The 25,727-nt window shown below is 46.9% G+C and overlaps 1 protein-coding gene across 2 annotated transcripts in view; it reads right to left on the bottom strand.

The window, feature by feature from the left end:
* LOC139578273 (peroxisome proliferator-activated receptor alpha-like) overlaps positions 1–25,727 on the bottom strand; it is a 62,061-nt gene that overhangs the window by 10,596 nt on the left and 25,738 nt on the right. For both annotated transcript variants that reach the window (XM_071405671.1, XM_071405672.1), the window contains exons 2-5: positions 23,225–23,461; positions 20,869–21,026; positions 13,431–13,569; positions 4,445–4,644 (exon numbers count right to left, since the gene is read on the bottom strand). In XM_071405671.1, coding sequence (XP_071261772.1) covers positions 4,445–4,644; positions 13,431–13,569; positions 20,869–21,026; positions 23,225–23,453 — 726 coding nt within the window. In that variant the 5' untranslated portion in view covers positions 23,454–23,461. The remainder of the gene's footprint in view (positions 1–4,444; positions 4,645–13,430; positions 13,570–20,868; positions 21,027–23,224; positions 23,462–25,727) is intronic.

The following is a 25,727-nucleotide window of genomic DNA, read 5'->3' as shown; positions in this document are numbered from 1 at the left end:
AGGTTTTACTGTTAACCTACAAAGCGTTACATGGGCTTGCTCCTACCTACCTTTCCGAGTTGGTCCTGCCGTACATACCTACACGTACGCTATGGTCACAAGACGCAAGCCTCCTAATTGTCCCTAGAATTTCTAAGCAAACAGCTGGACGCAGGGCTTTCTCCTATAGATCTCAATTTTTATGGAATGGTCTGCCTACCCATGTGAGAGACGCAGACTCGGTCTCAACCTTTAAATCTTTACTGAAGACTTATCTCTTCAGTAGGTCATATGATGGAGTGTAGTCTGGCCCAGGAGTGTGAAGGTGAACGGAAAGGCACTGGAGCAACGAACCGCCCTTGCTGTCTCTGCCTGGCCGGTTCCCCTTTCTCCACTGGGATTCTCTGCCTCTAACCCTATTACAGGGGCTGAGTCACTGGCTTACTGGTGCTCTTTCATGCCGTCCCTAGGTGGGGTGCGTCACTTGAGTGGGTTGAGTCACTGATGTGATCTTCCTGTCTGGGTTGGCGCCCCCGCTTGGTTTGTGCCGTGGCGGAGATCTTTGTGGGCTATACTCGGCCTTGTCTCAGGATTGTAAGTTGGTGGTTGAAGATATCCCTCTAGTGGTGCGGGGGCTGTGCTTTGGCAAAGTGGGTGGGGTTATATCCTTCCTGTTTGGCCCTGTCCGGGGGTATCATCGGATGGGGCCACAGTGTCTCCTGACCCCTCCTGTCTCAGCCTCCAGTATTTATGCTGCAGTAGTTTATGTGTCGGGGGGCTAGGGTCAGTCTGTTATATCTGGAGTACTTCTCCTGTCTTATCCGGTGTCCTGTGTGAATTCAAGTATGCTCTCTCTAATTCTCTCCTTCTCTCTTTCTTTCTCTCTCTCGGAGGACCTGAGCCCTAGGACCATGCGTCAGGACTACCGGGCATGATGACTCCTTGCTGTCCCCAGTCCACCTGGCCTTGCTGCTGTTCCAGTTTCAACTGTTCTGCCTGCGGCTATGGGACCCTGACCTGTCCACCGGACGTCCTACCTGTCCCAGACCTGCTGTTTTCAACTCTCTAGAGACCGCAGCAGCGGTAGAGATACTCTTAATGATCGGCTATGAAAAGCCAACTGACATTTACTCCTGAGGTGCTGACTTGCTACACCCTCGATAACTACTGTGATTATTATTATTTGACCATGCTGGTCATTTATGAACATTTGAACATCTTGGCCATGTTCTGTTATAATCTCCACCCGGCACAGCCAGAAGAGGACTGGCCACCCCTCATAGCCTGGTTCCTCTCTAGGTTTCTTCCTAGGTTTTGGCCTTTCTAGGGAGTTTTTCCTAGCCACCGTGCTTCTACACCTGCATTGCTTGCTGTTTGGGGTTTTAGGCTGGGTTGTACAGCACTTCGAGATATTAGCTGATGTACGAAGGGCTATATAAATAAATTTGATTTGATTTGATTCTAGATTTCATTTTGGATTGGAGAAGCTTAATGTCAGTCTGGAAGGAGAGTTTACAGTCTAACTAGACACCTAGGTATTTGTAGTTGTCCACATATTCCAAGTCAGAGCTGTCCAGTGTAATGATGCAAGTCGGATGGGACAGCAGCAATCGGTTGAAGAGCATTCACTTAGTTTTACTAGAATTTAAAAGCAGTTGAAGGCCACGGAAGGAGTGTTGTATGGCGTTGAAGCTCGTTTGGAGGTTTCTTAGCACAGTGTCCAAAGAAGGGTCAGATGTATACAGAATAGTGTCGTCTGCGTAGAGGTGGATCAGAGAATCACCAGCAGCAAGAGTAACATCATTGATATATACAGAGAAAAGAGTCGGCCCGAGAATTGAACCCTGTGGCACCCCCATAGAGACTGCCAGAGGTCCGGACAACAGGCCCTCCGATTTGACACACTGAACTCTGTCTGAGAAGTAGTTGGTGAACCAGGCAAGGCAGTCATTTGAAAGGCTATTTATTTTACCTTTATTTAACTAGGCAAGTCAGTTAAGAACAACTATTGAGTCTGCCGATAAGAATGTGATTGACAGAGTAGAAAGCCTTGGCCAGGTCGATGAATACGGCTGCACAGTACTGTCTTTTATCGATGATGGTTATGATATCGTTTAGGACCTTGAGCGTGGCTAAGGTGCACCCATGACCAGCTCGGAAACCAGATTGCATAGCGGAGAAGGTACGGTGGGATTCTAAATGGTCTGTGATCTGTTTGTTAACTTGGCTTTCGAAGATTTTAGAAAGGCAGGGCAGGATGGATTTAGGTCTATAACAGTTTGGGTCTAGAGTGTCTCCCCTTTGAAGAGGGGGATGGCAGAAGATACGAAAGAGAGGTTGAATAGACTAGTAACAGGGGTTGCAACAATTTTGGAGGATAATGTTAGAAAGAGAGGGTCCAGATTGTCTCGCCCAGGGTGCTTTGTAGGTATTCCTGATTTTGCAGCTCTTTCAGAATCATCAGCTGTCTGGATTTGGGTGAAGGAGAAGCAGGGGGGGTGGGGGGGGGCTTGGGCAAGTTGCTGCAGGTGGTGCTGAGATGTTGGCCGGGGTAGGGATAGCCAGGTGGTGAGCATGGCCAGCCCTAGAAAAATGCTTATTGAAACTATCGATTATCGTAGATTTATCGGTGGTGACAGTGTTTCCTATCCTCAGTGCAGTGGCAGCTGGGAGGAGGTGCTCTTATTCTCCATGGACTTTACAGTGTCCCAAAACTTTTTGGAATTAGGGCTATAGGATCCACATTTCTGTTTGAAAAAGCTAGTCTTAGCTTTCCTAACTGACTGAGTATATTGGTTCCTGACTTCCCTGAAAAGTTGCATATCGCGGGGGCTATTTGATGCTAATGCAGAATTCCACAGGATGTTTTTGTGCTGGTCAAGGGCAGTCAGGTCTGGGGTGAACCAAGGGCTATATCTGTTCTACATTTGAATGGGACATGCTTATTTAAGATGGTGAGGAAAGCACTTTTGAAGAGCAACCAGGCATCTTCTACTAACGGGATGAGGTCAACATCCTTCCAGGATACCCGGGCCAAGTCGATTAGAAAGGCCTGCTCGCTGTGTTTTAGGTTTTAGGAAGTGTTTTAAGGGAGTGTTTGACAGTGAGGAGGGGTGGTCGTTTAACCGCGGACCCATTACGCATGCAGGCAATGAGGCAGTGATCGCTGAGATCCTGGTTGAAGACAGCAGAGGGCAAGTTGATCAGGATGATATCTAAGAGGATGCCCATGGTTACGGATTTAGGGTTGTACCTGGCAGGTTGCTTGATAATTTGTGTGAGATTGAGGACATCTAGCTTAGATTGTAGGACGGACGGGGTGTTAAGCATGTCCCAATTTAGGTCACCTAACAGTACGAACTCTGAAGATAGATGGGGGAGATCAATTCACATATGGTGTCCAGGGCACAGCTGGGGGCTGAAGGGGGTCTATAACAAGCGGCAATGGTGAGAGACTTGTTTCTGGAAAGGTGGATTTTTAAAAGTAGAAGCTCGAATTGTTTGGGGACAGACCTGGATAGTATGACATAACTCTGTATGCTATCTCTGCAGTAGATTGCAACTCCGCCCCCTTTAGCAGTTCTATCTTGTCGGAAAATGTTATAGTTAGGGATGGGAATTTCAGGATTTTTGATGGCCTTCCTAAGCCAGGATTCAGACACGGCTAGGACATCCGGGTTGGCGTAGTGTGATAAAGCAGTGAATAAAACAAACTTAGGGAGGAGGCTTCTAATGTTAACATGCATGAAACTGAACCACTGAACAGAGGAACTACAGACTCACCACTGAACATAGGAACTACAGTAACAGTTTGGTCTGTGTTACATGTGGATGTGTGTTTCAACTGACCTGTGACCTCTGACCGCTTACTGACTGAACCCTTTCTGACATCTTCTTTATGACCCTTGCCACACCTACACCCATCGATGATGGAATTCACCAATTCACCAGAAACATAACCCTTATCCCACCCATATAGTCTACTCTTGGAGTCCACAGATCTAAGGGCATAATCTTTAAAGAAAGATGGAGGGAGTGGTTTCCAAACACTGTTAATAATGGTCCTTTATGAGTCAGGGTCATCTTCATAAAGTATATTCAGACAGATGTGTCCTAGAAATGTAATTCTGTCGTTGCATGATTCTTTGGCTCCTATCGGGTAGTTGTTGCCAGGTTATATTGACACATAAGAACTGTTTGATTGCACATTTCATCACATTTAAACTGGATCCAAATGCAGCCTACACACTCCAAAGGGAATCATTCAAAATATAATATTGGACCCTTCTGGTTGCACAAAAAAGACATGGTGTAATCATTAGGGTTGGAAGAAATAGTATGGCATTTCCAATATTTTAATTATTCCCTTTGGACAGTGAGTTTCAGTTTGGTCCAACATGCTCGCATGCATGCAAGCAAGCCCCGACCCCCCCCCCCCCCCCACACTTCCACACACTGCTCTTACTGGAGTGCTGGTCTTTCCGGTGAGGATGGTGCGGGCTTTGGCCTTGTTCATGTTGAAGTTTTTGAGGTAGGCCTCATAGATGTGCCTGGCCAGGGTCTTCTGGTCGGCCTGCTCGGGGTCCTCCACCTCCCTGTCCCCCGTCTGGATCTCTGCCTTCAGCTTCAGCTTCTCTGACTGGGGCATCCGACCAAAACGGATCGCTAAACAGAGAGCAGAGAGGAGATTGCACAGAGGAGAGGAAGAAAACACATTAGGTGCAGCATGGCAGTGAGGAATACGTGTCATTTTTATTTAATTAAACTGCAATGGACAAAGATGTATCTGTTTTGCTGAGACAGATATGCAGACGCATGCCAATTGTACGGTATATTGTTTATCAAATCAACATAAGAAAGATATGGAGGTTCAAGACAATTGAGTACTGTTTGCCAAATCATGAACACTGTTGTATTAAGTTTTCTAGATATCAAGACAGGTTATGGATCCCTGGAGACATGAGTTTAATGTCCTGTATGTTTCAGGAACAGTTGAGAGAATTGGGGGCAGGATGAGGGCTAGTTGAGGATTAATGTGTTAGCACGCTAAAGAAAAAGGGACAAATCAGGTAGCTAGTGTGTGTGTGTGTGTGTGTGTGTGTGTGTGTGTGTGTGTGTGTGTGTGTGTGACTCTGATCCTAAGTGTCTAGCTAATCAGATTACAGTTGCACTACCAATAACCCCATCCCTCTGACACACACACACACACACACACACACACACACACACACACACACACACACACACACACACACACACACACACACACACACACACACACAAACAACAGCAGGTGCACCTATTACATATATTTATGGTACTCTAAAGGGATACAGCTGGGCTCAGATTTCACTGGCTTCTATAGCACAAATGTGTTCTATTGTGATTAACCACACCACACACACACACATTCACTGACCGGTAAATTACAGTAAAACAAGCCGGTGTTCAGAATGGGGCCATATTAGATTACATTACTGTATAAGTGAATGGTTCCTCTAAACCTGGCAGATCCCTGGGAAGGATGGCAAACCTGGGTTCAAATACTATTCAACATAATTTCACATACTTCGCTTGGGCTCGATTGAGCTTACCTGGCAGACTAAAGCAAACGCTTAAAGTATTTGAAACATTTCAAATAGTAGTTGAACCCACGTCAAGAGGATGGGGATCCTGAGGCAGCAGCCAACTGTCATTAGAGAAAGAGGAAGTGAGAGATGCTCTGAGTGGGGCCCAGGAGACTCGGGATAAGAACATCAGACTAAGCGGAGGATGAGAGGATGAGTCTCTGACTCACTAAAGCAGAGCACAGGGACGGTGTGGGACAACAATCTGTCAGAACGTCTGTCAAACAAACAACAACCAACCCAATCTATGCTGCAGAAAGGCTTAAGGAGCAGGGAGGCATTTATAACGTCTCTTCTGGAGTGCTGTAGTCCTGCTGGCCATCAGGCAAACAAAAGTCTACCAAGGCAAGAGTGACTACCAGAATAAATTGCACACAGAACTCAGACTTTTGTGCAAATCTTCCATTGAAATCCATGCATGATTTATGCAAAAGGGGGAGAGCGAGAGAAAAGGGGGGGGTCTAAAGCCTCAGTGTATCAGGTTCTATATGTTCTATGACCCTCTCCCATGTCATTCTCCTGTATACTGTTACATTTAGGTAACATATGAAACACCCCTAAAATTTAAAAAAATATAAATAAATAAACATATGAAACACAATACACATGCACAGATAGAGGGACTGTATGTACAGATAGAGGGACTGTATGTACAGATAGATGACTGTATGTACAGATAGAGAACTGTATGTACAGATAGAGAACTGTATGCACAGATAGAGGCCTGTATGTACAGATAGAGGACTGTATGTACAGACAGAAGACTGTATGTACATATAGAGTACCTTATGTACAGATAGAGGACTGTATGTACAGATAGAGGACTGTATGTACAGACAGAAGACTGTATGTACATATAGAGTACCTTATGTACAGATAGAGGACTGTATGTACAGACAGAGGACTGTATGTACAGATAGAGGACTGTATGTACAGATAGAGGACTGTATGTACAGACAGAGGACTGTATGCACAGATAGAGGACTGTATGTACAGACAGAGGACTGTATGCACAGATAGAGGGGCTGTGCGTACAGATAGAGGACTGTATGTACAGACAGAGGACTGTATGTACAGATAGAGGACTGTATGTACAGACAGAGGACTGTATGCACAGATAGAGGGGCTGTGCGTACAGATAGAGGACTGTATGTACAGATAGAGGACTGTATCTAGAGATAGAGGACTGCATGTACATATATAGGAAGTACAGATAAGATAAGTGAACACCCACTTTATTGTTCCTGAGGGGAAACTTGTTTTGAACACACAAGTGCTGGTCCCACATAAACATTTTGAAATTAATACTAATATTGAGCATCAGTCCCAGACCTGGGTTCAGATACCATTTATGTTATTTCAATGACTTTAAAAGACATTTGGAAGTATTTATTTATTTTTTATTTGAAAAGACTAGTTGAATATTAGAATGTATTTGGAAATATACGTGGCAAGTATTTGAAAATACTGAAATACACTGACTCAAATACACTCTCATGCATTTAACCCATGTATTTGAAAATACTTTCAAATAGTAGGCTATTTATAGTGAATTATTAAAAAATACTTTCAAATAGTAGGCTATTTATAGTGAATTATTAAAAAATACTTTCAAATAGTAGGCTATTTATAATGAATTATTAAAAAATACTTTCAAATAGTTCCAATAGAAGCAGTTGATTTTGTGCTAGACATGCACAAAAAGGCTAAATAAAATGTAGACAAATCTCGACCCTGTATGTGACCGATGTAGAGACGCTTCTGCAGATCTTACGCATATGTTTTGATCAAGTGTTTTTGCCACATCTGTAACCAGTGTAGTTTTTGGAGTCAATGTATAATTGTGCCCTCTGGTGGCCCTTTTTGGTCTACCACCTACTGGCATAATGGTGTCCAGACCAGTGCAGGATGCACTTGCTTTCTCTACTATCATCTCCAAGAGACGTATAGTTCTTAAGTAGAAAAACGTCCACCGTCCATTGCACAGTCGACATTTAAACAATTTGATTCACTTTTTAAAACTAGAAAAAAATCTGTTATACTTTAAAAGGGAAAAATGATGTATTTCATTCCACCTGGGTACTCTTTATAGACCTTCTACTAGGGCCAGACCCTCCGTATGACTTGAAAATTGTCTGGCTTACTGATGCTGTTGCTATTTGTTGTTATTTATTTTTAAATATTTGATTTGCATCCATTATGTGTGGATGGCTTGGTCCGGTAACAACCTGTCACCATACCTGTCTGTATACCTCTGAGTTGTGATAGGTTCTATCAGTAGGGTTAGGTGGGGGCTGAGTTGTGATAGAACCTATTAGTAGGGTTAGGTGGGGGCTGAGTTGTGATAGAACCTATTAGTAGGGTCAGGTGGGGGCTGAGTTGTGATATAACCTATTAGTAGGGTTAGGTGGGGGCTGAGTTGTGATATAACTTATTAGTAGGGTTAGGTGGGGGCTGAGTTGTGATAGAACCTATTAGTAGGGTTAGGTGGGGGCTGAGTTGTGATATAACCTATTAGTAGGGTCAGGTGGGGGCTGAGTTGTGATATAACCTATTAGTAGGGTCAGGTGGGGGCTGAGTTGTGATATAACCTATTAGTAGGGTAAGGTGGGGGCTGAGTTGTGATATAACCTATCAGTAGGGTTAGGTGGGGGCTGAGTTGTGATATAACCTATTAGTAGGGTTAGGTGGGGGCTGAGTTGTGATAGAACCTATTAGTAGGGTAACGTGGGGGCTGAGTTGTGATATAACCTATTAGTAGGGTCAGGTGGGGGCTGAGTTGTGATATAACCTATTAGTAGGGTCAGGTGGGGGCTGAGTTGTGATAGAACCTATTAGTAGGGTTAGGTGGGGGCTGAGTTGTGATAGAACCTATTAGTAGGGTCAGGTGGGGGCTGAGTTGTGATAGAACCTATTAGTAGGGTTAGGTGGGGGCTGAGTTGTGATAGAACCTATCATTAGGGTCAGGTGGGGGCTGAGTTGTGATAGGTTCTATCAGTAGGGTTAGGTGGGGGCTGAGTTGTGATAGAACCTATTAGTAGGGTAAGGTGGGGGCTGAGTTGTGATAGGTTCTATCAGTAGGGTTAGGTGGGGGCTGAGTTGTGATAGGTTCTATCATTAGGGTTAGGTGGGGGCTGAGTTGTGATAGGTTCTCATTAGGGTTAGGTGGGGGCTGAGTTGTGATAGGTTCTCATTAGGGTTAGGTGGGGGCTGAGTTGTGATAGAACCTACCATTAGGGTTAGGTGGGGGCTGAGTTGTGATAGGTTCTATCATTAGGGTTAGGTGGGGGCTGAGTTGTGATAGGTTCTATCATTAGGGTTAGGTGGGGGCTGAGTTGTGATAGGTTCTCATTAGGGTTAGGTGGGGGCTGAGTTGTGATAGGTTCTATCATTAGGGTTAGGTGGGGGCTGAGTTGTGATAGGTTCTCATTAGGGTTAGGTGGGGGCTGAGTTGTGATAGGTTCTCATTAGGGTTAGGTGGGGGCTGAGTTGTGATAGGTTCTCATTAGGGTAAGGTGGGGGCTGAGTTGTGATTGAATCTATCATTAGGGTCAGGTGGGGGCTGAGTTGTGATAGGTTCTATCATTAGGGTTAGGTGGGGCTGAGTTGTGATAGAACCTACCATTAGGGTTAGGTGGGGGCTGAGTTGTGATAGGTTCTATCATTAGGGTAAGGTGGGGGCTGAGTTGTGATAGAACCTACCATTGGGGTTAGGTGGGGGCTGAGTTGTGATATAACCTATTAGTAGGGTTAGGTGGGGGCTGAGTTGTGATAGGTTCTATCATTAGGGTTAGGTGGGGGCTGAGTTGTGATAGGTTCTATCATTAGGGTTAGGTGGGGGCTGAGTTGTGATAGGTTCTACCATTAGGGTTAGGTGGGGGCTGAGTTGTGATAGGTTCTATCATTAGGGTTAGGTGGGGGCTGAGTTGTGATAGGTTCTCATTAGGGTTAGGTGGGGGCTGAGTTGTGATAGGTTCTCATTAGGGTAAGGTGGGGGCTGAGTTGTGATTGAATCTATCATTAGGGTCAGGTGGGGGCTGAGTTGTGATAGGTTCTATCATTAGGGTTAGGTGGGGCTGAGTTGTGATAGAACCTACCATTAGGGTTAGGTGGGGGCTGAGTTGTGATAGGTTCTCATTAGGGTTAGGTGGGGGCTGAGTTGTGATAGCTTCTATCATTAGGGTTAGGTGGGGGCCGGGGGAGAGACAATGTGACCCCTTTGGGTTCCCATTGCCAGGAGTTGTGAAGCATTTCCCTCCAACAATATATATACAGTGCCTTCGGAAAGTATTCAGACCCCTTGACTTTTTCCACATTGTTACGTTACAGCCTTATTCTAAAATGTATTCAATTGTTTTTTCCCCTCATTAATCTACACATAATGACAAAGCAAAAACAGGTTTTTAGAAATGTTTGCTATTTATTCAAAATAAAAAACAGAAATAACAAATTCACATACAGTACCAGTCAAAAGTTTGGACACACCTACTCATTCCAGGGTTTTTCTTTATTTTCTACATTTGTAGAATAATAGTGACAACATCAAAACTATGACAATGACCCAAAACAGCTCCAGGCCGTGTAAGGGCTTTTTGACAAAGAAGGAGCGTGATGGTGCTGCATCAGATGACCTGGCCTCCACAATCACCTGACCTCAACCCAATTGAAATGGTTTGGGATGAGTTGGACCGCAGAGTGAAGGAAAAGAAGGTTGTTCTTCTGGAAGGTTCTTCCATCTCCACAGAGGAACTCTAGAGCTCTCTCAGAGTGACCATCGGGTTCTTGGTCACCTCCCTGACCAAGGCTCTTCACCCCCGATTGCTCAGTTTGGCCGGGCGGCCAGCTTTAGTAAGAGTCTTGGTGGTTCCAAACTTCTTCCATTTAAGAATGATGGAGGCCACTGTGTTCTTGGGGACCTTCAATGCTGCTGAAAGTTTTGTGGGAACTCCTTCAAGACTGTTGGAAAAGCATTCCAGGTGAAGCTGGTTGAGAGATTGCCAAGAGTGTGCAAAGCTTTCATCAAGCCAAAGGGTGGCTACTTTGAAGAATCTAAAATATGTTTAACACTTTTTTGGTTACTACATGATTCCATATGTGTTATTTCATAGTTTTGATGTCTTCACTATTATTCCACAATGTAGAAAATAGTAAAAATAAAGAAAAACCCTTAGTAGATGTGTCCAAACTTTTGACTGGTACTGTATATAAAATAAGTAGTTGATTCGGGCCACATTATTTGAAAATACTCAAATACACAGAAAATAGGCATCCTCTCCAGCATGATAGTGTTCAGTTCAGCGGTATCACAACCTGAATTGTGTCCATGAGTTTACTGCCACCAGTCCCCAGGTCGGTCGGTCGGTCGGTCGGTCGGTCGGTCGGTCGGTCGGTCGGTCGGTCGGTCGGTCGGTCGGTCGGTCTGCCTGTCTGTCTGTCTGTCTGTCTGTCTGTCTGTCTGTCTGTCTGTCTGTCTGTCTGTCTGTCTGTCTGTCTGTCTGTGTCTGTCCGTCCGTCTGTCTGTTCGTCCGTCCGTCAACTCTGACCATCTACTACAGTGACCTTGCTAAGCCCCTCTTCACATCACTCCACACCAGGCACAAAGTCACCCCTTAATTCTATTTCAGTCGATTGTAAACGGCAGGACATGGACCTGATGGTCAGAATGCCATGTTGTATGTTGACACAAAACACACAGGTAAACATCATCCATCAAATAGGGCCAAAGACTTCAAATCAAATTGTAATGGTCACGTAAACAGTTTAGCAGATTATATAGCGGGTGCAGTGAAATGCTTTGACCTCATTATCCTAAATCAAGGTTATTGTTCATAGATTAACTATATAAAGGAAAGATCATTATATTTATATTGCTAATAGTTAATAGTCTGTCTGTCTGTCTGTCTGTCTGTCTGTCTGTCTGTCTGTCTGTCTGTCTGTCTGTCTGTCTGTCTGTCTGTCTGTCTGTCTGTCTGTCTGTCTGTCTGTCTGTCTGTCTGTATGAGAGTGATTGTCTGTGATTTTTGTCTGGACAGTGGACCCTGTTTTTAGTAAGGTTCCACAAGTAATGTATCCTATTGAAAGAGCCCCTGCTCTACACTGCACATCTCACTATCAGTCTAAATGACCCACTAGGTCAGTTCAGTGATCAGTGGGCAGCCCTGGTCACGTGACCTGTAGGAGACACTGCTTGTCTCTGTTCACACCTAAAGGGTGACAGGGTTCAGGCAATGCAATACAGCCCCACCTTACCGTTCTACTGACCTTCACAATTACACACCACCATGCAGAGAGACTGCATAGAGTCTTGATAGAGACCGTGTAGAGACTGCGTAGAGACCGCACAGAGACCGCACAGAGGCCGCGCAGAGGCCGCCAGAGACAGCGTAGAGACTGCGTAGAGACTGCGCAGAGACCGCACAGAGACAGCGTAGAGACTGCGTAGAGACTGCGCAGAGACCGCACAGAGACAGCGTAGAGACCGTGTAGAGACAGCGTAGAGACTGCGTAGAGACTGCGTAGAGACCGCACAGAGACAGCGTAGAGACCGTGTAGAGACAGCGTAGAGACTGCATAGAGACAGCGTAGAGACTGCGTAGAGACAGCGTAGAGACTGCGTAGAGACTGCGCAGAGACTGCATAGAGACAGCGTAGAGACTGCGTAGAGACTGCGCAGAGACCGCATAGAGACAGCGTAGAGACCGTGTAGAGACAGCGTAGAGACAGCGTAGAGACCGTGTATAGACCGCGTAGAGACAGCGTAGAGACCGTGTAGAGACAGCGTGGAGACCGTGTAGAGACCGCGTAGAGACCGCGTAGAGACAGCGTAGAGACAGCGTAGAGACCGCGTAGAGACCGCGTAGAGACAGCGTAGAGACCGCGTAGAGACCGCATAGAGACCGCGTAGAGACAGCGTAGAGACCGCGCAGAGGCCGCCAGAGACAGTGTAGAGACCGTGTAGAGACCGCGTAGAGACCGCGTAGAGACAGCGTAGAGACCGTGTAGAGACCGCGTAGAGACCGCATAGAGACAGCGTAGAGACCGTGTAGAGACCGTGTAGAGACCGCGTAGAGAACACGTAGAGACCGCGTAGAGACCGCGTAGAGACAGCGTAGAGACAGCGTAGAGACCGCGTAGAGACCGCGTAGAGACCGTGTAGAGACCGCGTAGAGACCGCGTAGAGACAGCGTAGAGACCGTGTAGAGACCGCGTAGAGACCGCGTAGAGACAGCGTAGAGACCGCGTAGAGACAGCGTAGAGACAGCGTAGAGACCGTGTAGAGACAGCGTAGAGACAGCGTAGAGACCGTGTAGAGACCGCGTAGAGACAGCGTAGAGACAGCGTAGAGACCGTGTAGAGACCGCGTAGCGACTGCGCAGAGACCGCGCAGAGGCCGCCAGAGACAGTAGAGACCGCGCAGAGACCGGATAGAGACCACATAGAGACAGGGAGACTTATGCATCGTTTTCTTCTAGATAAAGCAAAATATGAAATGGTGCAAATGTTTACATGGGTTTATGAATGAATGCTATAGGATTCACAGCTGTCACTCATTCATCTTGAAAAGCAACCGTACACCATAATGGGGTTTTGAATGGCGTACAGTACGTGTGAGTGCGCGCGTGTGTGTGCGTGCGTGTTATTGTATGTGTGAGCGTGCACGCTCCTTCCTGTTCCTACAAGAGTGTGGTTTTGAATGGCGTACATGTGTGTGTGCACATGTCCACGTGCAAATGTGTGTGTGTGCTCCTCTCTGGTTGCTACTGGCAGGTTGTGCTGTAAGCAGTAAGCAGTACTCAGGGCTCTGGCTTTGTCTGTGTTCCTCACCATTGTGGGACATGCCCACAGACAGGCACTTCTGGAAGCGGCAGTATTGGCACTTGTTCCGGTTCTTCTTCAGGATCTTACATCGGCGTTCACACTTATCATATTCCAGCTTGAGGCGGATGGTCCGCCGAAAGAAACCCTGCAGGGAGAGAAACAGGAGAGAGATAAATGTTCAGGTCGAGACCCAATAGACTGCACTCATGATAAAACTCACCCTCGACTCAGTAGGGGAACTCAACCACATACAGTATTGTGACTTGGTAAAAGAAAACAATTGCCATTTTATAGCTGGTATATTTATATCTCTCAACCTCGGCGCAAACTTGAATCATCTAAGACTCTCTCAACCTAAGTGAACTATCAGCAAAGCAAAGGCAGTATCCTGACCTACAACATGCCACTAGGAAACCCCATTTTCCTCCAATCAGCCAACAGACACTTTCTCCGTAGAAAAAGTGAAATACAGAGAATGGACCCAATGACTGGAGCATGACACTATCAGCCTGGACATACATGCTTATCACCTTCCAAATGGGATTTCACTAGTGTTACACAACTCTGACAAACAGCAGTGTCTGGTTATGGGCAGCTTTAGACGTACTGTCCTGAGTGGTTTAGGGCTTGGACTGGGGTTGGGAGGGGGGGTAGTGAATTGCTTAAGAGGAACATTTAGCCAGCCCCATCCCAAGATGTTGATTTCATAATTCTTGTGAAAGATCTCCTTAATGTGTCCCTACACATGACATGCATTAACGCTTGCAAGGACACGCCACACGCACGCAAGTACGCACATACACCCCTCAAGGGTGACGTGAGGGCAGAATGCTTGTCAGACACAACGGCCTCCTGCCAGGCCTGTCTGTTGCTCATGTCTCTGTTTCTGCCTCTTGTCTCTTTCACAGTCTCATGTCTCAGTCTCTGTCTCTGTTTCTGCCTCTTGTCTCTTTCACAATCTCATGTCTCAGTCTCTGTCTCTGTTTCTGTCTGTGCCTCATGTCTCTGTCTCTTTCTCTATGCAGGGGTCACTCTCAGATGACCAGACAGCTGAGGAGCCGGGCGCTTGTAGAACACATAGCTGGAGTTTTACTCTGGGACAGCTATGACCAGTTTTACTCTGGGACAGCTATGACCAGTTTTACTCTGGGACAGCTATGACCAGTTTTACTCTGGGACAGCTATGACCAGTTTTACTCTGAGACAGCTATGACCAGTTTTACTCTGAGACAGCTATGACCAGTTTTACTCTGGGACAGCTATGACCAGTTTTACTCTGAGACAGCTATGACCAGTTTTACTCTGAGACAGCTATGACCAGTTTTACTCTGAGACAGCTATGACCAGTTTTACTCTGGGACAGCTATGACCAGTTTTACTCTGAGACAGCTATGACCAGTTTTACTCTGAGACAGCTATGACCAGTTTTACTCTGAGACAGCTATGACCAGTTTTACTCTGAGACAGCTATGACCAGTTTTACTCTGGGACAGCTATGACCAGTTTTACTCTGGGACAGCTATGACCAGTTTTACTCTGAGACAGCTATGACCAGTTTTACTCTGGGACAGCTATGACCAGTTTTACTCTGGGACAGCTATGACCAGTTTTACTCTGGGACAGCTATGACCAGTTTTACTCTGAGACAGCTATGACCAGTTTTACTCTGAGACAGCTATGACCAGTTTTACTCTGGGACAGCTATGACCAGTTTTACTCTGGGACAGCTATGACCAGTTTTACTCTGAGACAGCTATGACCAGTTTTACTCTGAGACAGCTATGACCAGTTTTTCTCTGAGACAGCTATGACCAGTTTTACTCTGGGACAGCTATGACCAGTTTTACTCTGAGACAGCTATGACCAGTTTTACTCTGGGACAGCTATGACCAGTTTTACTCTGGGACAGCTATGACCAGTTTTACTCTGAGACAGCTATGACCAGTTTTACTCTGAGACAGCTATGACCAGTTTTACTCTGGGACAGCTATGACCAGTTTTACTCTGGGACAGCTATGACCAGTTTTACTCTGAGACAGCTATGACCAGTTTTACTCTGAGACAGCTATGACCAGTTTTACTCTGGGACAGCTATGACCAGTTTTACTCTGAGACAGCTATGACCAGTTTTACTCTGAGACAGCTATGACCAGTTTTACTCTGGGACAGCTATGACCAGTTTTACTCTGGGACAGCTATGACCAGTTTTACTCTGAGACAGCTATGACCAGTTTTACTCTGGGACAGCTATGACCAGTTTTACTCTGAGACAGCTATGACCAGTTTTACTCTGAGACAGCTATGACCAGTTTTACTCTGAGACAGCTATGACCAGTTTTACTCTGGGACAGCTATGACCAGTTTTACTCTGGGACAGCTATGACCAGTTTTACTCTGAGACAGCTATGACCAGTTTTACTCTGGGACAGCTATGACCAGTTTTACTCTGGGACAGCTATGACCAGTTTTACTCTGGGACAGCTATGACCAGTTTTACTCTGAGACAGCTATGACCAGTTTTACTCTGAGACAGCTATGACCAGTTTTACTCTGGGACAGCTATGACCAGTTTTACTCTGGGACAGCTATGACCAGTTTTACTCTGAGACAGCTATGACCAGTTTTACTCTGAGACAGCTATGACCAGTTTTACTCTGAGACAGCTATGACCAGTTTTACTCTGGGACAGCTATGACCAGTTTTACTCTGAGACAGCTATGACCAGTTTTACTCTGGGACAGCTATGACCAGTTTTACTCAGGGACAGCTATGACCAGTTTTACTCTGAGACAGCTATGACCAGTTTTACTCTGAGACAGCTATGACCAGTTTTACTCTGGGACAGCTATGACCAGTTTTACTCTGGGACAGCTATGACCAGTTTTACTCTGAGACAGCTATGACCAGTTTTACTCTGAGACAGCTATGACCAGTTTTACTCTGGGACAGCTATGACCAGTTTTACTCTGAGACAGCTATGACCAGTTTTACTCTGAGACAGCTATGACCAGTTTTACTCTGGGACAGCTACGACCAGTTTTACTCTGGGACAGCTATGACCAGTTTTACTCTGAGACAGCTATGACCAGTTTTACTCTGGGACAGCTATGACCAGTTTTACTCTGAGACAGCTATGACCAGTTTTACTCTGAGACAGCTATGACCAGTTTTACTCTGAGACAGCTATGACCAGTTTTACTCTGAGACAGCTATGACCAGTTTTACTCTGGGACAGCTATGACCAGTTTTACTCTGAGACAGCTATGACCAGTTTTACTCTGGGACAGCTATGACCAGTTTTACTCTGGGACAGCTATGACCAGTTTTACTCTGAGACAGCTATGACCAGTTTATCTCTGGGACAGCTATGACCAGTTTTACTCTGAGACAGCTATGACCAGTTTTACTCTGAGACAGCTATGACCAGTTTTACTCTGAGACAGCTATGACCAGTTTTACTCTGAGACAGCTATGACCAGTTTTACTCTGAGACAGCTATGACCAGTTTTACTCTGGGACAGCTATGACCAGTTTTACTCTGGGACAGCTATGACCAGTTTTACTCTGGGACAGCTATGACCAGTTTTACTCTGGGACAGCTATGACCAGTTTTACTCTGAGACAGCTATGACCAGTTTTACTCTGAGACAGCTATGACCAGTTTTACTCTGAGACAGCTATGACCAGTTTTACTCTGAGACAGCTATGACCAGTTTTACTCTGGGACAGCTATGACCAGTTTTACTCTGGGACAGCTATGACCAGTTTTACTCTGGGACAGCTATGACCAGTTTTACTCTGGGACAGCTATGACCAGTTTTACTCTGGGACAGCTATGACCAGTTTTACTCTGAGACAGCTATGACCAGTTTTACTCTGAGACAGCTATGACCAGTTTTACTCTGGGACAGCTATGACCAGTTTTACTCTGGGACAGCTATGACCAGTTTTACTCTGAGACAGCTATGACCAGTTTTACTCTGAGACAGCTATGACCAGTTTTACTCTGGGACAGCTATGACCAGTTTTACTCTGGGACAGCTATGACCAGTTTTACTCTGAGACAGCTATGACCAGTTTTACTCTGGGACAGCTATGACCAGTTTTACCCTGGGACAGCTATGACCAGTTTTACTCTGGGACAGCTATGACCAGTTTTACTCTGAGACAGCTATGACCAGTTTTACTCTGAGACAGCTATGACCAGTTTTACTCTGAGACAGCTATGACCAGTTTTACTCTGAGACAGCTATGACCAGTTTTACTCTGAGACAGCTATGACCAGTTTTACTCTGGGACAGCTATGACCAGTTTTACTCTGAGACAGCTATTACCAGTTTTACTCTGAGACAGCTATGACCAGTTTTACTCTGGGACAGCTATGACCAGTTTTACTCTGAGACAGCTATGACCAGTTTTACTCTGGGACAGCTATGACCAGTTTTACTCTGAGACAGCTATGACCAGTTTTACTCTGGGGCAGCTATGACCAGTTTTACTCTGGGACAGCTATGACCAGTTTTACTCTGAGACAGCTATGACCAGTTTTACTCTGAGACAGCTATGACCAGTTTTACTCTGAGACAGCTATGACCAGTTTTACTCTGGGACAGCTATGACCAGTTTTACTCTGAGAAAGCTATGACCAGTTTTACTCTGGGACAGCTATGACCAGTTTTACTCTGGGACAGCTATGACCAGTTTTACTCTGAGACAGCTATGACCAGTTTTACTCTGGGACAGCTATGACCAGTTTTACTCTGAGACAGCTATGACCAGTTTTACTCTGGGACAGCTATGACCAGTTTTACTCTGAGACAGCTATGACCAGTTTTACTCTGAGACAGCTATGACCAGTTTTACTCTGGGACAGCTATGACCAGTTTTACTCTGAGACAGCTATGACCAGTTTTACTCTGAGACAGCTATGACCAGTTTTACTCTGGGACAGCTATGACCAGTTTTACTCTTAGACAGCTATGACCAGTTTTACTCTGAGACAGCTATGACCAGGAGGGAAGGGTAGGTGGGTAAGGTAAGGTAGGGTAGGGTAGGGGAGAGTAGGGAAGGGTAGGGTAGGGTAGGGTAGGGTAGGGGAGGGGAGGGGAGTGGAGGGTAGGGTTGGGTAGGGTAAGGGGGTAGGGAAGGGTAGGGTGGGGAAGGGTAGGGAATGGTAGAGGAGGGTAGGGGAGGGAAGGGGAGGGGAGGGTAGGGTTGGGTAGGGTAAGGGGGTAGGGAAGGGTAGGGTGGGGAAGGGTTGGGAATGGTAGAGGAGGGTAGGGGAGGGAAGGGAAGGGGAGGGGTGGGTAAAGAAGGGTAGGGGAGGGAAGGGGAGTGGAGGGGTGGGTAGAGAAGGGGAGGGGAGGGAAGGGGAGGGGTGGGTAGAGAAGGGTAGGGTAGGGTAGCGGAGGAGAGGGCAGGGCAGGGCAGGGTAGAGTAGGGTAGAGTAGGGCAGGGCAGGGCAGGGCAGGGTAGGGCAGGGCAGGGCAGGGCAGGGTAGAGTAGGGCAGGGCAGGGCAGGGCAGGGCAGGGCAGGGTAGAGTAGGGCAGGGCAGGGTAGAGTAGGGCAGGGCAGGGTAGAGTAGAGTAGGGCAGGGCAGGGTAGAGTAGGGCAGGGCAGGGTAGAGTAGGGCATGGCAGGGCAGGGCAGGGCAGGGTAGGGTAGGGTAGTGTAGGGCAGGGCAGGGTAGAGTAGGGCAGGGTAGAGTAGGGCAGGGCAGGGTAGAGTAGGGCAGGGTAGAGTAGGGCAGGGCAGGGTAGAGTAGGGCAGGGCAGGGTAGAGTAGGGCAGGGCAGGGTAGAGTAGGGCAGGGCAGGGTAGAGTAGGGCAGGGCAGGGCAGGGCAGGGCAGGGTAGAGTAGGGCAGGGCAGGGCAGGGTAGGGCAGGGCAGGGCAGGGTAGGGCAGGGCAGGGTAGAGTAGGGCAGGGTAGAGTAGGGCAGGGCAGGGCAGGGTAGAGTAGGGCAGGGTAGAGTAGGGCAGGGCAGGGCAGGGTAGGGTAGAGTAGGGCAGGGCAGGGCAGGGTAGGGTAGAGTAGGGCAGGGCAGGGCAGGGCAGGGTAGGGTAGGGCAGGGTAGAGTAGGGCAGGGCAGGGTAGAGTAGGGCAGGGCAGGGTAGAGTAGGGCAGGGCAGGGCAGGGTAGAGTAGGGCAGGGCAGGGCAAGGCAGGGTAGAGTAGGGCAGGGGAGGGCAGGGCAGGGTAGAGTAGGGCAGGGTAGAGTAGGGCAGGGCAGGGTAGAGTAGGGCAGGGCAGGGCAGGGCAGGGTAGAGTAGGGCAGGGCAGGGCAGGGTAGGGCAGGGCAGGGTAGAGTAGGGCAGGGCAGGGTAGAGTAGGGCAGGGCAGGGTAGAGTAGGGCAGGGCAGGGTAGAGTAGGGCAGGGTAGAGTAGGGTAGGGCAGGGCAGGGCAGGGCAGGGCAGGGTAGGGTAGAGTAGGGCAGGGCAGGGTAGGGTAGAGTAGGGCAGGGCAGGGCAGGGCAGGGCAGGGTAGGGCAGGGCAGGGTAGAGTAGGGCAGGGCAGGGCAGGGTAGAGTAGGGCAGGGCAGGGTAGAGTAGGGCAGGGCAGGGCAGGGCAGGGTAGAGTAGGGCAGGGCAGGGCAAGGCAGGGTAGAGTAGAGTAGGGCAGGGCAGGGCAGGGCAGGGCAGGGCAGGGCAGGGTAGAGTAGGGCAGGGCAGGGCAGGGCAGGGCAGGGCAGGGCAGGGCAGGGCAGGGCAGGGAACACTGCGGCCCACTCTGCTCTGCTATCGCCTGCCATCTGGAACTCAGTGTAACAGTGTGTTGACATGAGGGGGAGGAGCACCGCCAACTTCGCCAAGTGACATCCATACTCAGACAAAGTCCTGGCACAGGGATAGATGGGCTGGCCATGGGTCCAGAAGACATCGCCCACGCGTTCAGAGTGAAAGAGTATGTAGGAAGTGTAGTGGATGACAAACCAATTATATTTGCCTGGCTTTCACAGCAGGGTGAGAATGGACTCTTCTCCTTAGGGCCTAGGCATGCAGTCACAGAAGTAATACAGCAGCAATGGAATCAGCACCATTACCAGTTCCTTTTGGGTCACAGCTAAAGACTGGGTTATGTTTTTTTTGGAAAACTACATTATCTTACAGTCACGTGTGATCTAGTGGCTTTCCAGTGGCACATTAAGATCTGCTCGGTCCTCCAGTGACTTGTGACAAAACACATTAGCTTTGGGTTGCTCTTCAACAGGCTCATAAACAATTAACCAAGAGAGCACCCACACTGTGATGGAGGGCACATTCTTGTGTCCTGTTTGTGTGTTCAGTCATTATCGTTAGACTGTTGTCTGAAGGTTGGTCCAGTGAGTCTCACTCTGACTAGGTGTGTGCGTATGTATGGTTATGTATGCGTATTTTAATGTTTGTTTGTGCATGCGCTTGTGTGCTCCGTATACGTGGACGTGTGTGATGGCTGGTCCATCTCACCTTGCAGCCCTCACAGGCGTGAACTCCGTAGTGGTATCCGGAGGCGCGGTCGGCACACACCCGACACCCCAGGTTGAGGGAGGTGGAGGAGAACTCTTCCTGCCCTGCAGCCGCCCCATACACTCCCGACGATGGGCTGGAGGCTGGGGTCAGAGCATCTGTAGAACACACACACACACACACAGAGTACACATTCATGAACACACCTATGCATGCACAGACAACACACACACACATTGATAAACTCATTGCACAGAAAACAGACACCCACTCATAACTATTGTGAAACAATAAACAAATGAACCTTTTAACTGTGAAGGCTCTTTGCTCTAGCTGGCAGATGAGTACTGTACCAGTGGAAAGTCACTGGATTCTCAGGCCTTTGGCCCGACACAGAGAAGGAACACATGTAGTATGTGTTCCATTACATCTCTATTAATACGTACAGACCGCCATGCACACCACTGAGAGTGGGTCAGCAACACTTTTAAATTCAGGGGATGAGTCGAATATTGGCCCAAGATACACACACTGTGTCTATTTTAATACCTGAATACGAAACACACCAAACACACACCAAAGACACACCAAACACACAGCATTTCATGAATGGTGCCAAACAGAGCAGCACTAAGTCAGCCCACATGAGTTGGGTGAGAGGAGCCAAAACAGGCTTAGAAATATTAAGGCCTTGGACCAACTGCACGTGTCCCACAGACCACACTCTACAGCCTACACTGTAGACAGGAAAATAATATGATATCACAGATACTCAGTGTCTGCTTCTCCCTCTTCCTCCCTCACTCACCACTCCATCAACAACCATAAACAGCCAACACTTCTCCATGACTTTTCCATGACATCATCAATGCTATTTTCCATGATGCTCCCCCCTCCACTCCCCTTCCCCTAAAACCTCTTCCTCCTCTTCCATTTTGCCAATACACCATCCCCTCTTTTCCTCTAGATTTAAATTCTAACACCCGTCACTCTTTCAATGCCTGTTGCATACTAACTACTATGTAGTAACATATTTGCTAACACATCCAGGTGGTTTCTATTGGACACAAACAAGTTAATGTTTACACAAATATAGTGTGTCTGTGTCCAAAATGGCATCCTATTCCCTATATAGACTAGGGCCCTGGTCAAAAGCAGTGCACTCTATAGGTAATACAGTGCCATTTGGTACACCGATTGTGAGTTGAGGAATGTTTGTGGATTGAGGAAGTCTTCTGTGGAAGTGTGGGGACGAGAAGAGTGGCCTTGGGGTGTAATGTAGGTCAGACAGACAATCTGTTGGAGGGGGGGGGGGGTGTAACATAACAGTTAACCCCTCTGCCAAAAGCATCTCTGTCACCCTGGGTAAGGTCAGAGGTTAAACAAGCCGAGTGTCCTCTCTGAACCCTCTGAGTCAGGGTGAATTAGCGATGAGCTATGTGAGGAGGGCTCCTGAATGATCAGGAAACACATGGTCAAACAATAACAACATAGCGATACTACTGCACTGTTGGAGCTAGGAACACAAGCATTTTGCTACACTCGCAATAACATCTGCTAAATATGTGTGTGTGACCAATACATTTTGATTTGATTTGATTTAGAGCTGGCTTACGACAGGATTACTACACCGTAGACTACTCATTCTTACTTTTAGGAAAACTAAGAAACTATTAGACAGGCCCACTAGGAAAAAACCTGTCCCTAAGTATAAGGCACTTGAAGTCTCAATGTTTCTATAAGGGAAGTCTCAATGTTTCTGTAAGGGAAGTCTCAACGTTTCTGTAAGGGAAGTCTCAACGTTTCTATAAGGGAAGTCTCAACGTTTCTATAAGGGAAGTCTCAACGTTTCTATAAGGGAAGTCTCAACGTTTCTGTAAGGGAAGTCTCAACGAAGTCTCAACGTTTCTATAAGGGAAGTCTCAACGTTTCTATAAGGGAAGTCTCAAAGTTTCTGTAAGGGAAGTCTCAACGAAGTCTCAACGTTTCTATAAGGGAAGTCTCAATGTTTCTGTAAGGGAAATCTCAACATTCCTATAAGGGAAGTCTCAATGTTTCTGTAAGGGAAGTCTCAACGTTTCTATAAGGGAAGTCTCAACGTTTCTATAAGGGAAGTCTCAACGTTTCTATGAGGGAAGTCTCAACGTTTCTGTAAAGGAAGTCTCAACGCTTCTATAAGGGAAGAGAAGTTAAAGGGAAGGCATAGCGTGTGAGACAGCAGTAGCCAATAAACCAAGCACAACACACTACCATCACACTACTATCACACTACTATCACACTACCATCACACTACTATCACACTACCATCACACTACTATCACACTACTTCGAACCATTGAAGGTATGGCTCTATACCTAGAATGGTGGATCCTTCAGAGCCAGAGCCGTTACTCGACTGGGACTGGTACTCAGGGACGTCAAAGGAGCTGTGGGCGTCACCGTCGATGGATTGGGAGATGTCCTGCAGCTCCTCCATGCCCCCAATGAAGTCCCCACACAGCACCGAATCCTCTAGGGGGGACGGCGGCCGGCAGTGGCTCTCCATGTCGACCATGACGGAGGACGGGACCAGGGGGAGGATCATTCATCAAACTGAAGAGAGAGAAACGGGGAGAGGAAGGGAGAGAGAGAAAGAGGGTTAGTAAAAGCCCCCAATGCAGCCGTTTTATATATCAAATCATTTCTGGGCAACAACTTACTATGATAGTTATCCATTAAAATGGACAAAAAAAACTAAAATATATTTTTTGCAAAAAACTATTTCTTAAGAAAGAATTTTGCCAGGACTATGGTCTGAGTTGTGAGGGAAAAACAGAAAACTAGTTGTTATTGGCAGAGAGGTTTGGAACTCTCTTTGTTATTGGTCTATTAACTAATTTATCTCCTGGTGATGTCACCAGCCAAGCCGAAACTCCACCCATGCAAGGTCCTGTGTAGATTGTATTTTCAGCCAGCAATTATGAAGGACACCGATAAAGAAAATCACACTTTTACAGTGTTAGTTTCATCAGTTATTGTACAGTATGATACAAAAAAAAAACTTCATGTTGACTGCACTGAGCCTTTAATGGAATGTCCAGATCATAGGAAAGAGTAAACAAGAAAATCTTCACTCCTGTTCTTACATCATTGCACTCTTTCCATCCCCAACAAACATCGCATCAACACATGAAGTGTTAACAACACTGATAGGAGTTCCTAATGAGGTGTATCCTTGACGCCAAGGGTAGAACTCAAGCTGTTCAGCCTGGTCTCATAGACTTAACAAAGTAAATGGAAAATCTAACCCCATCCTTCACCCTTTAACCCTTTAACCTAACTCCTAACCCTAACCGTAACCTTAACCTCTAACCCTAATGTAGTGGAATGTAGGGCCCTGCGCTGGGCTAAATTGGATGAAGTGGTGGACGTTTGAGGGGTAGACCTCATAGTTCCAGGTAGAAGTTACCCTAAGTCAAAGATCTAGGATCAGCTTATCCTCAACAAATCCTAACCTGAAATTGACCGTAGATCAGTCTGTAGGGGCACCAACCCATATATCCACACCAAAACTGGGTCAAACTGTAGTAAAGCTCCCTGGTCAGGCCTGGTGTAGAGAGAGGGGTGTGGGTGCTGAGCATTTGCGAGGGGGGCATGGAGCTAGGAGACAGCAGCTGCTCCATCTGAGACCAACCTGCAGTAAGCTGCCAGGGCTTGATCCTATGGAGTCTGTCTAACCTAACAGACCCCATACAGTACTCATGTCTATTTTGTGCTCTGGTCAATGACTCTGTCTAATGGACGTGTCTAACAGTACGTACATGTTCACGTTCAAAGATGAATTCCAGCCCCACACCTCTCAATGTATTCCAAGGTCACAGATGAGAGAAATGCATGGTATTTCATTGAAGCATAGTGTCTAGCCGTAGGTCTAAGCTGGCACTGCAGCAGGTGTTTTGAACACAGAGAGAAAGAGACAGAGTGTTTATTTACCCAGGAGGAATAGAGCTGGCCTCTTTAACATAGTCCTCCTGCTCCCAGAGGTCTTCATTTAGAGGACATCCTGTTTCAGGACATTCACTCATCACTATGTCATTACAACACTGGGCCTCTCCATGGCAACCACAGTACCAAGTACAACAGTACCTAGGCTAGACACTGCTGTGCCAATGTAGATAATAAACAATTTGTTTCAAGAGTAAAAATTGGTCCAGCGTCGTCTGGGTTAGGAGAGGGTTTGGCCGGCGGAACGCAGTGGCTGTACAGTATCATGCTATAAATGACGTCAGAGCTCAGGCTCTGCGCTTCACAGCGCTGTATGTGTTTTGACTGACAGCTGTTCTGAACTTGAACACCACATGCGACAAGAATCTGCCCCCATCCCTCCCGCTAATTGAGCAACTTTTGTTGGTGTCTGAGTGAGGGAAATGCTGTACATTAAGATGACAGGATGTATTCTGAAAGATGAGACTTTGAGGATTATAATAAAAAACGCTTTGATGTCAAACAAGCTGGCCAAAAACCTATGAGTCCAAATGTGCACTTCACATTTCCATTTCATAAAACGTATGTCATATACAGTGTCAACGTGTTTGATGTATAGTTACATAATGACATGGTGTCATATGACATGGTGTCATTGGGACCCCGAGTGGCGCAGCGGTCTAAGGCACTACATCTCAGTGCTAGAGGTGTCACTACAGACCCTGGTTCGATTCCAGGCTGGGCGTGATTGGGAGTCACGGGGTAGGCCGTCATGAAGAATTAGTTCTTAACTGACTTGCATCGTTAAATAAAGATTAAAAAAATGCCCTGGGTTGTTCTGAACAGAATGAGCTTATGTTTGTCTATTGTGAAGAAAATTTGACGCGGAACACAG

Source organism: Salvelinus alpinus, chromosome 6, assembly GCF_045679555.1.
Source record: "Salvelinus alpinus chromosome 6, SLU_Salpinus.1, whole genome shotgun sequence".
In the NCBI taxonomy this organism is placed as follows: domain Eukaryota; kingdom Metazoa; phylum Chordata; class Actinopteri; order Salmoniformes; family Salmonidae; genus Salvelinus; species Salvelinus alpinus.
Note: the sequence above shows the minus strand (reverse complement) of the source record. Positions and strands in the feature narration are given on the sequence as shown.